This window comes from Nilaparvata lugens, chromosome 11 (genome assembly GCF_014356525.2).
Source record: "Nilaparvata lugens isolate BPH chromosome 11, ASM1435652v1, whole genome shotgun sequence".
Lineage (NCBI taxonomy): Eukaryota > Metazoa > Arthropoda > Insecta > Hemiptera > Delphacidae > Nilaparvata > Nilaparvata lugens.
Window position 1 is genome coordinate 3,257,235 of NC_052514.1, and position 24,864 is coordinate 3,282,098.

The window sequence follows — 24,864 nt, forward strand, 5'->3', positions numbered from 1 at the left end:
TTTATAAATACCTGACTGCTATGTCGTAATTTAGTTGTTCAAAAGTGATTATTAACAAGCAGTTCGTAATGGAAACAAACATTGAAGAATAATGAATAATTAAATGAATGAATCTGTGGCACTCACCTCCTCTTGACTCCAGTCCCTACTGTGCTCCTTATTAATTTTCTTCGTGACATCTTCCAAATCCATCAAATCCTTCTCCAATATCTTCTTATCCTCGTTCTGCTTCACCATCTTGAACAATCCCTCTTCCAAATCTTCATCTTCCTTGTCTTCTTCTTCCTTCCCCCTCACTCCTCTCACCCCTTGGTAGTTCGTCTCTCCTGCGTAGAACAAAAAAAAAATATTTTAATTCACAAAAAATATTCATGATACTTTCTGTGTTGTTGAGAAAGTGATGTTGTGGATATCCGTAAATTAATCGTAACGGATATCCGTAAATTAATGGAAACTATTTAATATTGGGTACGTTCTGGGAAAAAATCAAATTGTTTATTCATACTGAAAGTCGATGAAGCCAACATCTACTTCCATATCACCATATCGTGACGTCAGCATCGGATAGAAAACTTCTGTAGAGTTTGTTTACATTGTTTTCTATTTCTATTTCAGAGGGAGTTTACCATTTTCATAAATAATAATTCACTTCCATCTGAAATAGACACAATCAGCTATGGAAAACAATGTAAACAAACTCTGCAGAAAAGTTTTCTATCCGTTGCTGACATCACGATATGGTGCTATGGCAGTAGATGTTGGCTTCAGAGGCTAGACTTCCCAGCGTGTCTATTCTATAACTGGTCTAATCAATTTACCGGTAGAAAGTTCCGAGTTCCATGTGCGCCATTTGGACAGTAAGGACCGTTTGCACAGCCAAAGCTTAAACTGAATGTAATCAGCTGGTGGCTTAAACTCAAAATGTAACACATTATAACAAACAAGACTTGATACGGATTTAATCCAGTTTAAAATGAAATTTAGTTTAATCTGTTACTGTGCAAACGGCACTTAATGTTTCAAAATCCAGTTACCGGACTGTGACCAGTTTGCAATGTGACCACGGTGCATTCACAATATACCTCATCGAAGAGCTCTCATTGGTCGATAGGATGAACCGTTTGTGTATGAGTAGAAAGGGGAGTGTCTCGATTAGACCAGGTTCTGTTTACACCAGGTCCTATTCTGAAATGAAGCTTAAACCCTTGTCTAAACTCACACCTTAGCTAAACGAGACGGAATGGGTATTCACAATGTTGGAGTTAGCTGGCTAAGTCGAGTTATTCGCTATCTGCAGCTATTTGCTAAGTCTGTGTTAACTCAATGCTATAGTGGTACGTTAGAAAAAAATTAACAGACAAGATAGCAGATAGCGCAGGTTTGAGTCCGCTATCTCGGCTGTTAAAACGGCAGCCATATGTTTATAATCTTACTTTTTCAAACCTTAGACCAGTTATAGAATAGACACGCCCCATTGTATATTCATACTGAAAGTCGATGAAGCCAACATTTACTGCCATATCGCTCCATCGTGACGTCAGCATCGGATAGAAAACTTTTCTGTAGAGTTTGTTTACATTGTTTTCCATAGCAGATTGCGTCTATTTCAGTGGGAGCGCAGCGGGATTTTACCATTCTTATGAATAATAATTTACTTTCATCTGAAATAGACAGAATCTAACAGTTTTCTATGCGATGATGACGTCATGATAGGGCGATATGGCAGTAGATGTTGGCTTCAGAGGCTAGACTTCCAAGCGTGTCTATTCTATAACTGGTCTAAGTTTCAAACTAACTTTAAGTTACATAAATTATCCGCTTGGATCGCTATTGCAGTTAGCTAATAGTAGATGGTTTTAGATGGGGCGTTCACAATCCAGAGTTATCAAATAGCACTTTAGCTGGCTAAAACAACATTGTGAATACCCCTTCAGTATTCCGTCTTGTTTAGCCAAGGTGTGCGTTTAGACCAGGTCCTGGTCTAATCGGAAAAGTCCGACCTGGGGTAATCGAACACCTAGACTAATCGAGCACCTGGAGTAATCGAACACCTAGACTAAACAAAATACACCAGTAGAAAGTTTGTTGGTTTACCATAGAACACATAGCCAACAAAATAATGTTTGATACCCATTCGTTAAATGATTTCTACTTCATAAAATATTTTAGAGTGATTAAGTGAAAGAAGTGCACAGTTATCTAGAAGGTAAGTTTGTACAGCCTTAGTTCATTCACGCAGCTAGTAAACGACACATTTTGACATTTTGGTGTAAATCAACTTCAAAAGTGCGCGTCAAAAGCTTGAACCAAAGATTTTGAAGTGGCGTTCCATGGGAACGAGTAGTTTTGCACCAGTCAATCTACTAACATAGAGAAACAATAACGTAAGTAGATATCCCATGGTATAGAGCGTTTATGTCGCATTTTTTACTGTTATCTCAAGCCGATTACTGTCGATTATTGTCGAATTTTACTGTTTTGACTGGTTTTGAGTGTATGAACGGTACAATATGAGAGACTACCAGCGTCATAAAGCTTCACAGGAAAGAATTACGGGACTATCAGCTTGAGATAACAGTAAAAGTTGCGACATAGAGCCCTATACCATGGGATATCTACTTATGCTATTGTTTCTCTATGCTACTACTTACCGTGTTCCCAGAACGTATCTATTGTCAAAACCACTGATTTTTAAAATAATGTTTGAGATTCTAGCTCAGGGTTTGATCAAATTGAATGCACATGTGTGCAAGTGCACCCGAGACCATACCGAGGATGATTATAGGTATATTTTAAATTCTTCAAGATTTCAGTAGGTCAATTTTTCAGTTAGTCAATTTTTTAATTGTACTCTTGCGGAGCACGGGTTATCTGCTGGTAGTAAATAAACTAATAGTGAGTAAATTGACTAATGAGATGAAAAGAAGGAATAATAAACTAAAGTATGAATAATAGAAGAATATCACAATAATGAAGTTACTTAAGTATGAATAATAGAAGAATATAATAATAATGAAGTTACTTACCATAGACTAACTTCCATAAGCTTGCTGAATCAGCCTGTCTCTCTAGGAAAGCGTTGGCTGCTTTCTGTGCCAAATTAGACTTCCAATTCAAGCCAGTCTTGTCTTCCATCAAATCATCATCATCATCATCTTCCTCGGATACATCATCATCATCATCATCTTCCTCGGAATCATCATCATCATCCTCGCTATCAGCTTTCTTCACTTTACTCGATTTACTGAAAAAAAAATTATAATAGAGATACATTATTATTTAATACATGATCGTTAAATACATAAATAGAAATCCATAATCCTCGAAATCATCAACATCATCGATCTCGCTATCGGGATTACTTAATTTTACTTCATAAACTAAGAAAATTACAAACATTGATTGATATTATTATTCAGGTTGATGTTATCCAAAGAATGAAGCGCCAATCATTTCTTACAATGTAAGATAGTCACTCGCATTCTAAAAGCAGTAGTGGGGTAAGTTTCACAAACATTATTTATCAAATGTTAAAGAAAAAAGGTGACAGGAAAAAAATTTTGAGATAAGATGATATTTTATTCTTATCATAATGAAAGTCACAAAATAAATACTATCCAAGACGAAATTCGAAATAGAATGGATTACGGTTGTCAAATTGGAAAAATTAGTGTGTTCGTTGAAAATTTACAACTAATATAAAACGAAATACTGTATAGTTTAGCAATACCATAGAGCATAAGAAGATATATCATGTATAGGAAAAGATCCCATGGTATAGGTAGTTTATGTTCCAAACTGTCAACTACTGTCTTATTACTGTTTTGGCTGGGTGAGAGTGTAAGAACGGCTCAGTATGAGAGACTACCAGCATCGAAAATACAGTATAATTTAGTCATACCATAGAGCATAAGAAGATATCCCATGATAAATGAAGAGATACCATGGTATAGGTAGTTGTGGTTCCAAATTTCAAGGCGATTACTGTCGACTAAAATAATGTCTTATTATTACTGTTTTGGCTGGATGAGAGCGTAAGACGGCACAGTATGAGAGACTAAAAGCGTCACATAGCTTCACAATAAAAAAACTAAAAGGACTATCGGCTTGAGTCAATAGTGAAATTTTGAACATAATCGCTCTATACCATGGGATATCTTCTTATGCTATATTTTCTCTAAGCTTTTAGTCGGTGCTTGCCAAGTAAGTTTAATAATAGAGAAAATATAGCATAGGTAGATATGGCGTGGTATAGGACAGTTAGAGAGATTACCAGCGTCACATAGTTTCACGAAAATAACTACTAGGACTATCGGCTTGAGTCAACATTGAAAATTGGAACATAAAAGCCATAAACCATGGAATATCTTCTTGTGATATCTTTTCTCTACTGCCATACACAGTGGATTTAGATAAAATTGTACCGAAAATCAATGAAATTGATGAGATTTTAGAAGTACATCGTGGTATAATTCCCACAAGATATAGAATTGTGTGGAGTCATGTACAGTAGATTTAGATTAAATTAGAAGCGAGAATTTAATAAATGCTACTGTAAAAAAAACAAAAACGAGTATTTAATCCCGGTTGCACAAAAGTCTGTTAAATTTAAACCATGTTTAAATCCACGAGAACCATCAGAGAATGCTATTTTGAAGAAGGCTTCCCTGATTGATTCTCTTGGAATCAATCACGGTAAAATTCAACAGGCTTTTGTCATAGAGAAACAATAGCTTGAGTAGATATCCCATGGTATAGGGAGTTTATGTCGCCACTTTTACTGTTATCTCAAGCCGATAGTCCACGTATTTCTTTCCCAAAAAGGTGTGTGACGCTGGTAGTCTGTCATATTGTGCCGTTCATACACTCTCACCCGGCCAAAACAGTAAACATCTACAATAATCGATAGTAATTGACTTGAGATAACAGTAAAAGTTGCGACATAAACGCCCTATACTATGTGATATCTACTCAAGCTATTGTTTCTCTATGCTTTTGTGCATCCGGCACTAAGCTACAAGAAAGTGAATAAATTGTTCTCACCTTGTCTTCCCTTTCTCTTCCTCTCCGTCCTCTTCTTCCTCCTCCTCTTCACTTTCACCACCTTCTTCTTCTTCCTCTTCCTCTTCATCTTCTTGGTTACTCAATTCCGAGTCACTGTTATCGTCTTCTATGCCCTCATCATCGTCTTCTTCTTCATCTCCATCCTCCTCATCCCCATCTACTTCCATATTGTCTTCTTCGTCGTTGAAGATAACTTTTCGCCGTTGTCTCCCGTTATCATCCACATGTTTCAAACTGATACCTTCCGGTAGATTCGAGGCAGTTGTATCACTGAAAAAAATAATTAAAACATATCATGTAGTGGAATCTAGGATAACAGTATCATATTTATAATTATCAAATTGTTAACTTTATTTTTAGTTTTGTCGATCGAAGGATATTAATCAGTTAGGATAAAGCATTGTAATAATGATTCATTAGATACCGACTCCTGACAGACAACCTTCCGGTTATGTCAAATTAGTCTTTTATACAGTTCACTAGGTTTATTAAGAAGTATTTTTTTGTTTTGAAAATTTGTTGTTCAATATGTTGTATGCTTAATGGTTCGTTTGGTTTTGTTTTTTTTTTAATAAAGACGCTTATTATTATTATTATTATATGTAGTGGAATCACGTTATAAAGTAAGTGGAAATGATAAAAAGGCAGAGTTGACAGTTTCGCCTTCTATTATATTCCAGTCACTATCTACATTGGTGCTTGCAATATATATTTTCATTCTCATTTCTTAATCATATTGTATGGATACATATGAGAAGTCGAGAAACAATTTTCGCATGCAAAATTTCCTTGTGCTTGATACAGGGAGACCCAAAAGCCTAATTTTTTCGGTTCATATTCCAGTGTTCAGATTAATAAAAATACAAAACTTGTAGTACCCTGTTTATTAAAACATTTTTAAAACTTTTAAACATTTCAATGACTAGTTTCGACATACTTTGGCCATTTCCAAGTTAAAATTCAAGTTCATTTTTCCAGTATTCAACTATTTCTGCCAAAATAAAAATAAAACTTGACCTGAGAAATGTCAGAGCCAAATTTGGCACCACCAGCCACTATACAGGGTGAGTTATGAAGCTGCAAACATAAAATTTTCAAATGGTCATTTCTCCTGAACGGTAAGGAATTTTGCAAATATGATTCCAGATACGTGTTTCTCGCATCAAAGACCAAAAGATCACGGAGTTTGAGCGATTTTTATTTTTCACTAAAAATTGATGAAATCCATTCTCTCTCTCTCGGAGCTGTCTTTCTTCAATGAGTACTCAGTTACAATTTTCAAAATGAATAAACTTTAAAAAAATCAATCTTTATTAATTTCAGATTTTAATCAACAATATCTTCCGACTGTCACTATTTAAATGTATAATTCAAAAAATCCTTAGATCATAATTTTGTGCTATACAACCTGTGACCAGGTAAAACGCTGGCTGTATCTCATAGAGATTTTCAGGTACACCTGATAATATTGCTCCTGTGTTTTGAAAAACACCTCCTTTTGACGTGACGTCTTATAAATTGGTTTGCCGGGTGACACTTCAAGAAACTGCATTACGTTCCCACGTTATGCGCTCACAATGAGAGCGAGTGAGAGCGTTCGTTTCGGTTCACGGTCGTCTGGAAAGAGCACGAATAGGAGCAGTGGCGAGTAACGCAGCAGCAACCCGAAGGCATTCACCTGGAGAGAGAGTGAAATGGAGCAGTCAACCTGCGCAGGCGCCGCAAACAATCTCCTGCGACTGCGCCACTACTTCCCAGGCTGGCTACAACCCAGGCTAGTAATCACAATGTTGTGGTAGTTTTCAATCACAAAAGTAGTATAAATCGTTATGTATAAATAAAATAAGTGTTTTAAATTGTTACTATTATTATTTCATCCTTCTTCCTACTATACGAATGAATATTCACATTAAAATTATTTTACCACTCAAAGTCGTTGTCACGTAAAACTTTCGCCCGTATACCGACTTTACAGGCAACCATGCAATTTTTAGCATCATACATTATCACTAACTTCATTGTCCTCACAGATTCCCCACAATGATATAAGTTCATGTTCTATGAAAATTATTTGTTTTACTAACCTCTGGAATTCGGAAGCCAGTATAGGTGCAGCATTAGAGAACAACTGAACTTCACTTTGAGCAATCTTGGAGTCGAGGGTATTCTTCGATTCCAGAATGTTTGATACCATATCTCGTACTGGTTGCTCCTGGAAAATTAATTTAAAATTTATGGAAAAACTATAAATATAGAAAAATACACATCCTAACAATTGATTTGAACGGGACTTGTTCTAGGAGAGTATAGTGAGGTCCAAGTTATAATATTAGTGAAAAGTTAGGACAACAGCGTTGACGATTCTCTGCCTTGCCACTGCTTTCTATAGAAGATAGCTGATAACGGTATATCTGATGTATTATTAAACTGTATTTTTGAGTTTTGTGACAAATAAAGTTCCTATATTCTATTCTACTAACTGTCCATTCTTGTTGAAAATAATCAATTACATTTTATTCGTCAAGAAATTATATATTTCAATGATTCAATAATAAATGGACATGATTGAGATAAAAAATCTTAACAGATTATTTTTCAATAATTTTAAAAAGCGATCTGGCAACGTTGTGGAGCTAGAAAAGGAAAAAGCTATCTGCTTTGTCGAATGATAGACAAGGATAACAACACCAATGTTAATCAAATGCTGCCATTATAACTTGAACCTCAATATATAGTATTATTCATGAATTCAAAAGAACTTTAAAAAGTATTTATTTTTGTATAGTTTCTTGAGAATACGTCACTTGAATTTCACCGCTGGACTATGACGTCATAGCATTGCCGTCCAGCTCTTTCATTGGTTCTCGTGGAATTGATTCCATAAGAAGAGGTCACTTGACCGCGGTTAGCTTTAGGCTTGCCACTAACGATGGACATGTGTATACACACGTCTTCATCAGGCATGTTTTGTAATGAACAAAAACAGTGGTTTCACAGTAGCTTGTAACATAAAATAAACAACCGATAACAATAAATAAATCACTGGAAATTACAAATAATAATGCTGCAGAAATAATTCAACCTCAAATAGAGCATCGAAGAAAAAATAATATAATAAAAGATCGAAGATTTAAAACCTAACCTCAAAAATTGTAGTTCGGAGTCTTCCCCTGTGATGACGCAACAATAAAAGTCATGTGTATCATACATGTTCTACCGTTAGTGGCCAGCCCAATAGACATCACAATATTTGAAATCAAAACGAATTTGTGACAATATTTAAAATCAAAACGAATTCGAGACAAGGCTTAAAATCAAAACGGATTCGTAATAATTTTTGTGAAACTTACCCCACTACTGCTTTTAGTATGCGAGTGACTACCGGCCAGTTCAATGTAGACGGCGTCCTTATCGTAGACAATGCCACCGACGCCCGAGAACGGCGCATAAAATCAGTCTTTCCTTCTCGCCTAGGGCGCGCTTTTTCAACTTATCCGGCAGCGGGCAAGGGTCGGGCAAAAACGACACATCTTTCAGCAAGAAATCCCCACAACCTGTCATGAAAAGCAATTCAATGACAGACAATTTTCAACGAAACAAAAACAAGACTTTCAATATAAAAAAAACGAAATTCAACCTGTGAAACAAAATAAATTCAAATATTATTAACACTCATTCAGACTCAGACCATAAACTTATAGGACATAAACAGAGTTGGTGAAAATTATGGAAACAGCTTAATAATTATTTTACAAGGATATTCTGACACTAGGTTTCATTGTGAATTCTATGATTTTCTGCTATCATTTTAGTTCACCATCTTGGAACCGCAATTTTTAATCCAACTTCAAAGATTTCAAGATGGTGGACCAAAATTCTGAAGTGGCATAAGAGTTGTTTTTTTCAATTCGAATAGGATCTTCAATGAATATTAGCATAGTCACCTCTAATACAAGGCCCCGGCCTGCGATATTGCAACGTCGCAGCGTAGGTCTAGAATCCAATACATGATTGGTGAAAAATATTTAAAAAAATACCAGCTGATCTAGAATCATGTATTAGATTCTAGGCCTACGCTGCGACGTTGCAATATCGTAGGCCGGTGCCTTTTATTAGAGGTGGTTATGATATTAGTGTAACATTATCCTAGTGAAAGAAATAAGCTGTTTTAAAATAATAAGCTGTTCCCGTCATTTTCATCAACTTTGTATGTGTATATTATAGTACCTCATAACTATTTCAAAAGTGGTTATCGGTACCTAACCACATGTTTTCTTTGTATATTGCATCTCCCAGTTAAAATAAGTTATTGCAAAGAATGTTATAACTTCAATTTAAAAAAAATAGGTGTGTGAATAGTTGATTAAAAACAGTGAAGCCGGGCCACACTTGTCATGCAGCGTTCCGATCCTACTCATGTCCGATACGTCGGTGGTGTAGGCCGTTGTCATCCATGATCGAATCGGAACACTGCATGACAGGTGCATTGGAATGAAAAATTCTTTATTAGTCAGAGTTATGACTTTTAAGTCCTCTCTACACTCAACCTCAAAATTCCTGGCTTTAATCGTTCGGAAGTTGTAGTTTTAATAAATAAATAACAGGTACAGATCATATACAATGGAAAAACACTTTATAAACTTACATTATACTGTTTATAAATAAAAAAATAAACTTACAATGAATAGATTCTTACCTGGAATATGTACAGAGGAGTTTTTGATGAGAGGTATTCCTCGCATATATCCATACACACTGACAGTGCGGTCCGCCTTGTCATTCTGTCTCAGCACTTCTGGTGATGTCAGGTCTTCCATACGGTCGGCTGAAAACAAACAAATTGATCAAGTTTTTTTACAAAATGAATGTATTTTGCATACATATCAGTTTCTCCTCATTATGAAGAATAGATTTTTGACTGTAGAAATACTATTAAAGCTTTTTCGCCACACTGCACAGAAAGCAGCTGTTTTTCAGTCCCTACGTAGATCTGAAAGACCTTGTTTGCAGACGACTCTCGTCTGACGAAAGAAACAGGTTTCTTAAAGAGTACTCTTTCCAGCCGCTAACATGGAAGTCCGTAGTTAATAAGTCATCCACTAGATCGGGCGAGTGTCAACTTTCTTCATCTGAAGTCGCCATTATTTCAGTTCGAATTTCGGATCAAACTAATTCAGCATTCGCTTCGCAACCATTTTTATTCAATTATTTATTGTTGATTAGCGCCTTCCGAATTTTCAAAAATGCTTGAAGATGATGACGCCCATGATAATCCAAGTGAAATTTTAAAAGAATCTGAAATCCTGACTGCAAATCTTCTACCACTAAAATCAAGAGATAGGTACGATAACAAGTATTCTTCATTTTGTATTCTTTATTTATTTTGTCAGCAATTCCTGTAGTGTGGCGAAAAATATTGTTCGCTCCACGGGCAAAAATGTTTTTCCGGCTCTCAATCTTTTCTAGTCCTCGGCCTACGGCCTCGGACTTGAAAACCGATTTCGAGCCGGAAAAATCTCATTTTCTGCTCTAGGTGCGAAATATACTATATATTGACGAATATATTATTATTCGTAATCTATTTCACACACTCCCTGATACACTTTTGGTAGAGAGTTAGTGGGAAGGATATTTTTAATATTCTTTCCGTAGAATGGACATTGATATGTCTCAAGCTCAGCCAATTTATGTAGATGCATAACAATATAATTATCTATAGTTATTACAAATTGCTTTTTTCATATCATATACAGTTCAATAATTATTTTCTTAGTCTATATTATGTAAATTCATCTATAATTTTAATGTATTGTAGGCTATTGTATATAAGTGTATAAGCCAGTATATATTGTAATCTACATAAATAAAGTACTCAATCAATCAATCAATCTCTTCTACGTTTCGGAGCCATAGAGACTGGAGATCTGCCAACCTATCAACTTTAACAATTCAAGTTCTTGTAAAGTAAAGAACGGAAACTTGAATCTACTATACGTGAATCCACAATGTATGTAAAGCTGTGTTTTCGTAACGGGCAGAAGCAGAATCGATTGCAGCGCACCCAGGCGGGCAGAAACAGTAACACTCAAAGAACTAGTTCTTTGACATGAATTTTGCTTTATGTGTTATGGGTAATGAACTTTTTGGGTTGTCCAAAAGGTAATTCTAAAATGATTATTGGATATTTAATTCAATAAAGTGAATAAATTGCTTTTTATAACTCAGATAACTTTTCCACAATTATTAGTTACTTCAATTATGCTAAATTTTATGCTTTATAGGCATGTCAATCAAAGAGTTTACTTTTCATTTCCTATGCTTGAAATTTGTAAGGGTGAATTATTTGAATTAACTGATTGTATTTCATTATTAATAAGATATTATTTTATTAACTAGAAGCATTCCATTATTAATAATATATATTATTATTATTATTATAATTATTTTATTAACTAGAATCATTTGCCTTCAGAGTCAATGCATGTTCTTTGAATCACATCGTGTATAGGTAGGCCTACCTACTATGAGTACCGTATTCAACTTCAAAGGCCTATTGAAGCTCTATCGAAAAAAATCAAATTAATAAATGAGTGTTTTACTTTTGGCATTTTTGGAATCTACGGGTTATATTACACCAAGAGAAATAAATATTGTAAACGTTTTTTAGGCAATTTTATTTTAGCAGTCCCCTTTTTGATCATTGGATAGGTACGGTCCCGGCTGATATACTTAAATAAGAATCGTGAGGCCCATTGCCTGCCTAAATCAATATGCCTTTTCAGGCAAGGTTGAATTAGGGACTCCTCACCAGTAAAAGCTATACGAATATTAAAAATTATTATTATAGATTACTGTAACACATATGACATGTACAAAGTGTATTCAAACAGGCGAACTAATTCTAATAATCATTGTTGATAAACTATATTGCTAGAATAAACAGGTTCTGTTATGGTACCTACTTTAAAAAACACATAGCCTATTTTAAAATGGATAAATATCTATTAATTATAAAAGGTAACTAGTACCCTTGTTATATTCCAAAATGAAACATGATTAGTTTCGACTTGTTCAATAAGGACTCTCTTGACAATGACATAATTAGAAACTGCATGCTCATGCTTATTTTGAATATTTTAGGGTAGGCCTACTAGTTATTTTCTATAATTAAACATTAAAGTTGCCCTATCAAAATTAATACTCTATTAGGGTATTAATTAGAACTAGAGTAGCCATTCAAACTCCTTATTTACTATAATGTTCTAAAAGCTTATTAATTTTAATCAAAGCCTTGGAAATATAGCCTAGAAGGTAGAATTGAAAGTCATTATATTTGATGTGGCTTGGAACATAATATTTTCAACTTTTGCTTGAGTTATTTTTCATATTCAAAGAATTATTACCCCTTCAATGCAGTACATAAGTACTATTACTTAATTCTTAATGCAATACATAATTGTGATACCCTATTTTATATCCAATTCAAGTCTATTATTTAACTACACGTTACCTCTAGCATTTGCTAGTCAGCAATGTTAAATAATGTTATTATTTCCAAAAAAAGTAGAAGCCTTACAGAACCAAGGAATCACTGTCATTAAAGCTATTATTCAGTGTTTTCTACCAGCACTTGCTGAGTGAATTTTTGAAGTCATCTATTCATAGTTCTAATGTATGGTCATTCATAAAGTTCAAAATTCACTCAAGATCAAGATGGACAGTTGAGAAGATTGTTTTAAAAACAATGTATTCACTTATCATTCAGGGAATAGAGCTGTTCATAATATTTGGGATTCCTTCCATAAAGAAATAATTTATGTAACAAAATCTAATAATGTGATAACATTTTAACATCAAATTATGTATTTAATGTTATCACATTATTAGATTCTGTTACATAAATTATTTCTTTATGGAAGGAATCCCAAATATTATGAACAGCTCTATTCCCTGAATGATAAGTGAATACATTGTTTTTTAAACACTCTTCTCAACTGTCCATCTTGATCTCATGTGGTTTCACGTTGTTTTGAAATATTGTATACTGTAAGCTATTAATGATTTCAAAATTCAGTCAGTTTTTTAATTATTTTAGTCACATACCATAGCTTTATGTCTTACTAATTGAATAACTAACATCAGATCGATAATAAAACATCGAAGTGGATAAACTTTTTAAAAAAATGTGAAACTGTATAAAATGACATCGCCTATATAAAGTTTAAAAAATGAGTGGAATTTTATCTTACCTAACTTATTCTTATTCTAACTATGGGTTCCAATGACTTTTTCCATCCTGGTCAACAAAAAAGAATTCATATGAATTTCCTTTCGAGCACATTCTCTTCAATATTTTGTTTGTAAATGGTACCTGAAAAAAGAAACATATTTAATCTTTCAACATATATCCATTTTGGAGATAAAGTGAAGTTAATCATCAATGATAATACATAGTTTGGACTTTGAATAAATTAGAAGTGAACTGGGCCTCAATAAACTATTTACATAGTGTATAGTATACTATAGCCTACTTACATTAGGCTATATACTATAGCCTACTTACAAGTATATAGCCTACTTACATTTGTAGCACATAACAGAAAACACTTAAAGTTTTATAATATAAATTAAAACAGGAGACACATGACATGGATAGATTAAAAACACTAAAAAACTTACATTACACACTCTCTGCTCAGTCGAGAAAAGGGACACAGTTCCTCGAAAATTTCCGATTCTAATGTAAGTTTTTCAGTGTTTTTAATCCATCTATGTTGTGTGTCTCCTGTTTTAATTTATACTATTTACATTGATATACCTGAGATCACGCAATATATTGATCAATAGAGCATGAATAAGTGTTTCAAATACATTACTATTTTAGTTTTAAATGAGTTTGGTAGCAATGGTCAACCAGAAAAATAGTACCTATTTCATCTTTTTTCAATGGCAGTCTTTCAATATTCAATTACACTGACTCTGATCAAGTTATTTCTATAACAATCTATGTAATTTTGTTTCCAAGTGAATTTAAATTAACTAAAAGAAGATTAATTTATGGATAGGTACCAAAGACAAAGTAAATGTTCTCATAGTCAGGTTAGTTTTGTTATTGTATTGATAAACTATGGGTTGAAATATTTTGAGGTGCAACAATGATAATGGAATTTTAGGACTTAGAATGTAATGAAATACTTCAAAGTCAAATGATGATGTTATTTTCAATAAATCGGTTTGTGAAAACTACTAGCTGCATTATAAAAATGTATTTTGTGATTAGGCCAACTCAATGAAAGTGTAAAAGATTGTTAGCATGAAATGCTATCTTATCTTATCATGTAAAATTCAAAATGTTATCTTGGTTGAATAATGTTTTGAATCTGATCATTTCATGTTAATTTAATCAAGCAAGCTTGAATGAGTTTAAATCTAAATAGTTGATTAGATTTCTCTCTTTCTTGTGATAATTCTCTACCATACACAAACTGGCTAGTCTAGGCTTTACATTATTATTAAATACTAGAAGTTATACTTCAAATAAATAAATAAAAATTCGTCAACTTCTAACTTCTTGAAAAACGAAAAAGATAGCAATTTAGACCTAGAGACTAGGTTATTAAAGGCCTACTAAAGTAGACTACCTGAATAAAAATTGTAAACATGCTGGTAGGCTACTTATAAAAATTATATTAATTGTGTACGGTAGATCTAGCCTACTTTATTATGAGAATTTAAGTCTACTTACTTGAATCCTCTATCACATCAGCAATTTTTAACCATTTTCTATTTTTCAAATAGGTAATTCGTTGTGCAGGTCTGGAAAGTACAAAACTTTGAACTGTCGCATCAAATTTATAACGAATTTTACGCCTTTCGGTTGTAAATCCATTTTCAATTTCTCTTGTAGAAATTATAAGAATAAAGAAACCAATGGAAATATTTTATACCTCAATTTTCTACTACAAATTAATTTCACAGTATAATAGTAGCAATCCGAAATCTGACAACCAACAGCAAAATAATATATCAAAACAAACCATCCAAAAATTAAAGATTGAGGTTAAAAAGAACATGGCGTCTGATCCAGAGAAAGATTCTTCTGCCGGTGTCACGTGATCAGAGCAGAAAAATATTTCGAAGCTGTCTGTTCCCGTCGACAGAATCCCGATATTAGTTCTTTTTCGACAAAACGGTTCACGAGCAGTGATCGGTCGAAGCAAAATAGCATTGTGATGATAGGCCTTAAAATGAACGGCGAAATGAACGACAGTTCGTCTCTGATTTGAACAGTTCTTTTTTTCTGCTCAACTTTCTGCCGATGGGTGAACACTACCATAAGAACAAATGTTAATTTAAAGTGAATTCTGTCGTCTGCCCGTTACGAAAACACACCTTTAGCCAAGGTTGGCTAACAGTTTCTTTGATTCAAGTAGATGATGAACATGTTTGACTTTTGGATTCAATTTGAATCTTGAAGGTAAAATCCAACCTACAAATGGGAAAATTATATAAAAACAGTTGTCAATGTAGAATGTATGAAAACAATTAAGAAACGTATGATGCAAGAAAATTATGAAATGATTAGCTGCGTACAGACTTGAGCGCCACGAACACGCGCATTTCACTTTTCATCAGCTGATTACATCTGTATTTGTACAGAAACAGATATAAAAAGCGTGGCATCAGCTGATGAAAAGTGAAATGAGCGTGTCCGAGGCGCTCAAGTCTGTACGCAGCTCAAGAAGAGAACTTTGATTTATTAGATTTTTCAATTCAATTCAATTCATAATTATAGACTTTTGAGGTTATGAAAGCTTGAATACAAGTAAACTTGACATAAAGTTTTCAAAATCACCCATGTAACTCCAACGTTAAAAAAAACTTGAATTCAAGTAAACTTGACCAATGTCAATTTGCACCCCCACTCTAAATTTAATTGTATTACCACTACACCTGCTCTAGAACATGGATTTCCCATAGTTGAGTAGGTTAATTTCCGAAAAATGCAATTTATTTATATTTTTAGTAATTTTCATATATTGTATTTTTGAATATTATGTACATTTTATTGATTAGATTGTTTATTTGTATATTAATGGAAATAAAATTTATTTGTATTGTATTGTATTGTAATGTAAACGCAGCTTTGGATCCAGATAAATCGTATTGAAGCCTACCCAACAGATACCTAATTTAAGATCCATATCAAATAAATTGTGTTGTTGCCTACCCAAAAGATACTCATTTAAGATCCGTATCATATAAATTGTATTGAGCCTACACAAAAGATACTCAATTTAAGATCCGAACCTTGTCGAAACTTATCCAAAAGATACCCAACTTAAGATCCGTATCAAATAAATTATATTGAAGCCTACACAAAAGATACTCATTCCAAGATCCGTATCAAATAAATTGTATTGAAGTATACCCAACAGATACTCAATTTAAGATCCGTATCAAATAAATTGTATTGAAGTCTACCCAAAAGATACTCAATTTTAGATCCGTATCAAATGAATTGTATTGAAACCTATCCAAAAGAAACCCAATTTGAGATCCGTATCAAATAAAACGTATTGAAACCTATCCAAATGATACCCAATTTAAGATCCGTATCAAATAGATTGTATTGAAGCCTACCCAAAAGATACTCAATTTAAGATCCGTATCAAATAAACCATGTCGAAACTTATCCAAAGGATATCCAACTTAAGATCCGTATCAAATAAATTGTATTGAAGCCTACCCAAGAAGATACCTAATTTAACATACATATATTAGTTTATACAAAAGTTTTATGAGGGTCTTTAACGCAAGAGTTAGATATAGAGTAATAATAATAATATCGAGTGACCTGGCTGGCTCAGGTCTGGTGTCAGAGTTTTCAGGTCGCAAACTGATCAATTTCAGGGCCTCTGACATGACCTAACGACTGCTTTTCAGGCAGCCGGGACCGACGATTTAACGTGTCCATCCGAAACACGGATGTGGAGTTAAGACACAAGTGAGCGAGCGTAGCGAGCAAACGTGTGTATTAAACATCTCACGAGTGCTTTAAAACTATTAAGACCATTTGAGGACTATATAAGACCTATTTAAACAATTAGGTGATTTAAAACTAACAAGACCATATGAAACTATTGTATACACTATTTTATGTACGACCATTCAAGTAAAGTATCATATTGCTGACCTGTTGTGAAGTTAGAAATCAATCAAGTAGCCAATATGGTGAAAAAATTGAAGTATTCAAATCCAAATTCAAATATTTTCTATTCAACAAATGTACAGATACATTGAATAACGTCATACATAATAAAATAACAAAACACACAAAACAGTCAATAAGAGATTCATCACAATCAAATATGTAAAAATTCTTCAAATGAATATAAGGACAATCCTATCAGATATTTTTTCAGCTTGGCTCTAAAATTGTCAACTCCTCTATGGACTTTAAATTTCGGGGCAGCATGTTAAAATATTTATCTCCCATGAAAGTTGTCTTCATTAAAAAAAATCTAGATTATGTCTCTGTACGATTCTACCGGATCTAGTATTATATCTATGTGAAATACTACTTCTTTTCTAATTCAGTGAATTTTTTAAAGTACATTATGACATCAAAAACATATTGCCCATAGACTGTCAATATGCCTAGCTGAGAAAACATTTGTTTCACCGAGTCCCTCCTTTTAATGTTCATGATAATTCTCATTGCTCTTTTCTGCTGAACTAATATTTTGTCCAAGTTTTTTTTTTCTATGTGCAGCCATAGATACACAGGCCGTACGCTATATTGGAATGAACCAATGCGTAGTAAATTGCTTTCAGAGCATTCAGCCCACACACATTGGTCATACGCCTAAGAAAATTGGTGAAAAGCTACTCAGAGAGAGTATTAGAAATACTGAAACCATACAAACTGAAAAAATGACGTACTGAATTCTTGACGAACTGAAAACTTGATAAACTGAGAAATTGTTAAACTGAAAACTTGACGAACTAATGACTTGATGGACTAACAAACCTGACGAATTGAAAACTTAACGGAATGAGAACTGGTCGCAATGAAAACTTAACATACCGAAAACATGATAAACTGAAATCTTGGCGAATTGAAAACTTGTCAAACTGAGAGTATGATTAAGTGAAAACTTGATTAACTGAAAACTTGATTAACTGGAACCTGCTGCCAGCATAAAAAATCTGGTGTGGTACACTCACACAACTTTCCTTGCTCATTGAACTGTAAGCCCCGTTAACGAGAATAATTTAGGGGAATAACATAATGACGATTGGCGGCAACATAATTATTTGAAACTACGATCAGACTTCTGTATATATATATATATATATATATATATATATATATATATATATATAATTGTTTTTAGAGTACTTTTTCCTTTGTGTGAATTGTGAAATTCGATGATTTTTTTCAAGTCGTCAAAACAGCTGTTCTACAGATGAAATATCTCGACTATGTGTTCTTTTTATGAACTGCTCTACCTACCTACCTACCTCATGCACGAGAAGGTAAGGAGGTAAAGTCCATTTTTCAAGGATGGGGTGGACCCCACATTAGTTTCCCAGAAAGGAGACTCATGCTAGTTGATAGAGCTGATAAATAACTATACAGGGTATGAATTTGAAAAAAATCGGTCAATTCACTTTTGAGAAAATCGTGAAAAACATGGTTTTTTAGTAATTATCCGCCATTTTTCTCAAGAATATTACGGAGCTCCTGAAATTTTCCCAGAAAATCCAGAAATGAGACTCATGTCAGTTGATAGGGCTAATAAATAGCTAGCTATCCATGGTATAAATTTGAAAAAAAATCGTTAGAGCCGTTTTCGAGAAAAACATGGTTTTTTAGTAATCATCCGCCATTTTGAATTCAATTTTATTGAATTTCTTATTGTCGGATCCTCATGGTCTATAAGGACCTTAAGTTTAAAATTTCAAGTCAATCGGTTGATTAGGAATGGAGTTATCGTGTTCACAGACATATACACATACACACACACATAGACCAACACCCAAAAATCATGTTTTTGTACTCAGGGGACCTTGAAACGTATAGAAAATTTGAAATTAGGGTACCTTAATTTTTTTTGGAAAGCAATACTTTCCTTACCTATGGTAATAGGGCAAGGAAAGTAAAAACCCCTGTTATGCGATTGATTGTGGTGCAGTAATGTTTATATTATAACATGGTCGTAGATAAAACAAATTGTATTGTTGCCTACCCAAAAGATACGGATGCGTCATCTGCCAAATGAGCGGCCTGAACTTCATGACAGATATGAATCTTCCCAGGTTCTTCACCTCGTTCCGCAAATACTCGTTGTGCAGAATGCCAGACAAGTAGAACAGTTTAGCGCCTGCGTACACCTCCGTCCAGAAGCGATGTTTCAGCGTTTTTTTCGTCTTCTTCAACGCTTTCGTATTCTTCAGCATGTCAAGATGCGTCAGAACGCCCATTATTTTCGGCATACCATGTACCTGGAAAATCAATTCAAATTGCTAAATTCCATAGGACATTTACTGAGATTTTGTTGTTAATTGACCGAACGTAGTGAGGTCTATGTTTCAACTCGATTTGCTTTTGTCTGTCTGTATGTAAAGCGATTACGGCCAAACGCGTCGATAGAATTCGATGAGATTTGGCAGGAATATTCCTTTTTCAACTGCGCGTCGATGTATACACAAGGTTTTTTGAAATTTTGCATTTTAAGGATAATATGGAAATAAAATGAATTCCTCCATCCTCCATACAGTTATCACTGTATATATCATCTACTTTGAAGTTAGGATCAATATTATACTATAGAATTAATCAGAATCATCAGTTGACAAGTGGATTATTCATTGCACAGTTTTTAAGAGTAAATTATGATTCAACTGTGAATTGTGATTCAACTGAATCAACTAGAACAGGTGACATCAGATCTTGTGGATGAGAAAACTGCGTGAGGTCTAATGTTCACAGAACTACTAGTATATTACTTATGAGTTTACATTGATAACTGACTGAGTGCCGGTTGCACAGAAGCAGGTTAAATTTTAACCGTGATTAAATTCCACGAGAACCAATCGGAGAAGCCGTCTTTTCAAAAACGCCTTGTACTTGAAATGATAAAATCAAAGAATTTCTATTGTAATTTTATTGACAGTGTTTTGGAAATAAAATAGATATACCTAATTTGATAAGTATGATGCCAGCTACTAACGTATACTTCCATCGAGCATTCTCGACTGACAGGCGAACAGTATTGTGTAACAGATGACCTGCAAGAGCACTCAAACTATTCCACACTAAAGTTACTACATCAGACTATAGTTACTAATACGCGTCCCGTATCTTTGCCTCGGTGACTTTGAAACTGCATATAGGCAAGGTATGGTTCGCGGAGTAATATTCACGGCGTTGCAAAAACATCAGGCTTCAGAGACCCTAGATGGAGGCTAGATTAAGCTCCCTACAGAGGTTCCTTGAAGGAATCTCCCTACACACAGAGGTTCTTCATGAATGAGAGAGTTGCAACTTATCACCAACAATGGAAAGAGCATGTTGCTTAACCAAAAGATACTCAATTTAAGATCCGTATGGGAGGAAATAGAAAGGAATGAAATAGAAATGTGACAAAAATTACAAATACAAAAAATACAATCGAAAAGAGATCACTTTTTAGTACTCGCACTTATTAAATCTTGAATGAAAAAGACTAAGACATTGTCAAAAAACCACTGATTTATTGATAATTAGAAAGACCGGTTTCGGTTATTACGCCATTGTCAATCTCTGATAAACTAAAACTTAATACAAGAGCAGCAGAATTTATACTAGTAGGCGAGTACTGCTATTGGTCAAGGGCATGAACGCCTGCCATTGGCCTAGCTAGACAGTCTCCTTCCACTCAACGGTGTGACAAAATGGCGGCTTAAGCAACAGAATCGCCATGATAAAAAAATTAACTTTCAGTACAAAATAAGAACCAAGAAAACAAGTGTGAAAGATAATAAAACAAAATATGTAAATGGAAAACTATTGACTAATGTATGCTTACAATTTTATGATAAAACTAAATTTGTAGTGTTGTATTAGTTGAAATGAATCTGGTCATTAAAACTATACTGGGAATTTTCCTTAATTACTCTTGTTATTTCTAAAGCCTCTAGAATATTCAAAGATCTGCCTTTGTTATTAACATGCAGAAACTCAACATTCTCTTTAACTGTGAACTTGTGATTATTTGTTATCAAATGTTCTGCAAAGTGAGATTCCCCATTTTGTTTATTCCAATCTCTGATGTGTTCTTTAATTCTACTTTTGAAACTTCTACCAGTCTGACCCACATAACAAGCATTACAATCATCACATTTAAGTTTGTACACCCCGCTTTTATCCCAAATATCAATTCTGTCTTTACTCCAGCTAAATAGACTATTTAAAATCGGTTCGGTCTTGAAAGCAACATGAAATCCATTCCTCTTCAATTCCCTACCTATCTTATCAGATACAAGGCCTAAATATGGGATTGTTATCCAAGTCTTATCCTCACAGTTTGACCCTACAAAGCTAGAATTTTGATTGAAATTTGTTATTAAATCTAATGAACCATCAAATGTATGTTTAATGATCCATCAGATCTGATTAGTGTCCTAGAAACTGGGTCTGATAACTTTATCATGAGACTGGTATGGAGGAGAATGAATCCTGAGGAAAGATCACTGGGAATAGAAAACGAAAACAATACTGTACTTACTTGACAAATGTTGAGAAATTCGAATATTTCCATCTCGAAGCCAAACGACGCATCTATTAGTAACAGAACTAAATCAGCTATCTTGGCCAAGTCAATCATGCTGTTGATATCGTTGTTGCATTCCATGAACGTGATTCGCCTTTTCTTACCTAGAAATCGAATTGAAAAAAAACTATAAAAAAAATGCATGGTTGCCTGTAAAGTTGGTATACGGGCGAAAGTTTTACGTGACAACGACTTTGAGTGGTAAAATAATTTTAATGTGAATATTCATTCCTATAGTAGGAAGAAGGATGAAATAATAGTAACAATTTAAAACATTTATTTATACAAAGAATTATATTTAAAACATTAATTTATACAAAGAATCTCACACTGAATTTCATATTAACAAAATTTTATTTTTACCTTCACACATCCTCAACAAAATCACTCTGTCTCTCTCGCTCTTAGGCGGGCTAACAGTGCTCGATTCAATTTTTTACATAGCAAGTCGCGCTCATTTTTTTCAAGTTAAACAAATTATTATTGGCTAAGAAACGATTTATACTACTTTTGTGATTGAAAACTACCACAACATTGTGAATACTACAACATAACCTATTCACTTATACCTATTATACTTACACTTATACCTATTCACTTATACTTATTCACATAACCTATTCACTAAGTAGTGGCGCAGTCGCAGGAGATTGCTTCGTTTCACTCTCTCTCCAGGTGAAGCGTTGCTCGCCACTGCTCCTATTCGTGCTCTTTCCAGACGACCGTGAACCGAAACGAACGCTCTCACTCGCTCTCATTGTGAGCGCATAACGTGGGAACGTAACGCAGTTTCTTGAAGTGTCACCCGGCAAACCAATTTATAAGACGTTGTCACGTCAAAAATTATGGAACTCAACTCTTTTTAAAAGCGGATACTTGAATTATCAAGAAGCTAATTCAATTCATTTTTTTATTGCCACAAATAATCATATACATATTCAATAGTAATTAAACAAAAACAAATCAAGAAAATATATTTCCCCACTTAGACTAAGGTACTAAGACTATTATACATGTAATTGGTAATACAAATACACAAGTGATGAGTAAGCTATACTACATGTTATTATTAATATACAAATACACAAGTAATAAATAATACTATACTGAGATTCACGTTATAGTGTCAGGGAAATTATAGGAAGACATTGTTGCCATGTTTGTTTTTCATTGCCTGCTTTAGGAGATAATACCTCCGTTTATGAGATAATACCTCCTAATATATATTAAAGTATTATCCTTCATATATTATATAAATGAGATTCAATTCATGCCGATAGATCTGATAGAATATAAGTTGTTGATTTTAGTTAATAATGCTAAAATCACTTTGCTTATATGAGCTACTCGATTCAAATTAAAACTTTTAGTACCCTCTTATTAAAAACATTAAAGCATTTCAAAGGTACTAAAAGTTTAAAATTGTTTTTATTTAATAATGCCATAATAATTCCACCCCGATAATTATTATATACTTTCATCAAGAAAAATATTTTACAGAGTTCAGTAATAATAGTTATATTTGTAAAAGAATAACTCAATAACCATTGGATAAAATAATTTTTTGGTGGTACCAATCTTCATCCTCTTCTTCTTCATCGTGTGTTCCTCTTCTTCTTTTGTCAAGTGTTCCTCTTCTCCTTTTATCATGTGTTCCTTCTTCTCCTACTTCATCGTCATACATCATGTCTTCTGTCTTCTTCTTCAACATCATACCTTCTTCATGTCTTCTTCTTTTTCTTCAAAATGTGTTATTTTCCTCCTTCATGAGGGTTAAGTGTAAGAGAGGGCCGACTGCGCCCTAACTTCGCCCTCCTAGGTCAAAAATAAAGGCAGTCATTTTATTCTATTCATCATCATCATCCCAAATTCCAACCCAATCAATTGAATTGGGTGGTTTTTCAGACGATTCGACATGGCAGGAATCTCTCCGATTGGCAGATTGGGTTGGCATTGGGGAATCAACCGTTCGGAGAGATTCTGCCCTGCCGACTCGTCTGAAAACCACCTAATGTGGTCTCGCCCTAATTATGATTGACTAGCAGGTAACCCGTGCTCCGCAAGAGGCTAATTAAAAACTTGACCAACTGAGATCTTGAAGAATTTTAAAATAGGTGAATAACCATCCTCAGTAAATTGCGAATCTATATGTAAAATTTCAAATTATTCAGTCCAGTAGTTGAGACGTGATGATGCGTGTGTTTCCTATCCCGTACATGTATAGGCCGATTCTTTTCAAATTTCAAATTCAAATTTTATTCAACCAATTCATAATATTTACAAATTATGAGAGAAAAATCATACAGCTTAACAACATTAAAGTAATAATTATAAAGTACATATAAGTCTACGGTAATTTATTAAACAATAACTTCAGACAAGAATTCGAACATGCTAAACCAAGACTAATTTGTGAATTTGGATAGAAAATCCAAATCTTTCCTTTATTATAATATTATATTATTGAAGTGCCAAGACGGACGTGAACGGCCCTCAACAGGATTATAACTTGCCACGGGAGATGTGGGGCTTCTCTTAATGACTGGGGCAGTTTACCTTCCCCTGCTTGTGATTGTGGAGAGGCTAGACAGACGATGAAGCACATCATCAGAAATTGTTATATACGTGCCTACCAAGGCGATTTAAATTATTTTATCTCGGCTTCTCCACAATCACTACACTACATTGACAACCTCGACATCAAAATTTAATATATTCACAGTATTTTATTAACCTGATAACGGTCTCATGGCCAGATTTTTCATGACTACCTATGTATTTGTGTGCGTCTATATAATATGCCATACGCTAATAATAGACCTAATAATGTTATATTATAGATTACCTGTGACAACAGTAACAGGTCCCTTGAGGGTGGTTAGGGGTTGCTTGGTGAATGACTTGATGAGACAGTGAATGAGCAGCGACTTGCCCACTTTGGGGGGTCCCACAACCACCACCAGAATGGGCGGGGGCTCGA

General features: G+C 34.1%; 1 protein-coding gene across 1 annotated transcript in view; it reads right to left on the reverse strand.

Moving 5' to 3' along the window:
• The window catches only part of LOC111051789 (ribosome biogenesis protein BMS1 homolog), a 71,154-nt gene that overhangs the window by 42,589 nt on the left and 3,701 nt on the right, over nt 1-24,864 (reverse strand). Inside the window, 9 exon segments of the mRNA XM_039438171.1 lie at nt 127-326; nt 3,027-3,244; nt 5,044-5,334; nt 7,149-7,276; nt 8,415-8,513; nt 8,515-8,618; nt 9,761-9,889; nt 19,320-19,575; nt 21,840-21,988. Of these exon segments, the coding sequence (XP_039294105.1) occupies nt 127-326; nt 3,027-3,244; nt 5,044-5,334; nt 7,149-7,276; nt 8,415-8,513; nt 8,515-8,618; nt 9,761-9,889; nt 19,320-19,575; nt 21,840-21,988 (1,574 nt within the window).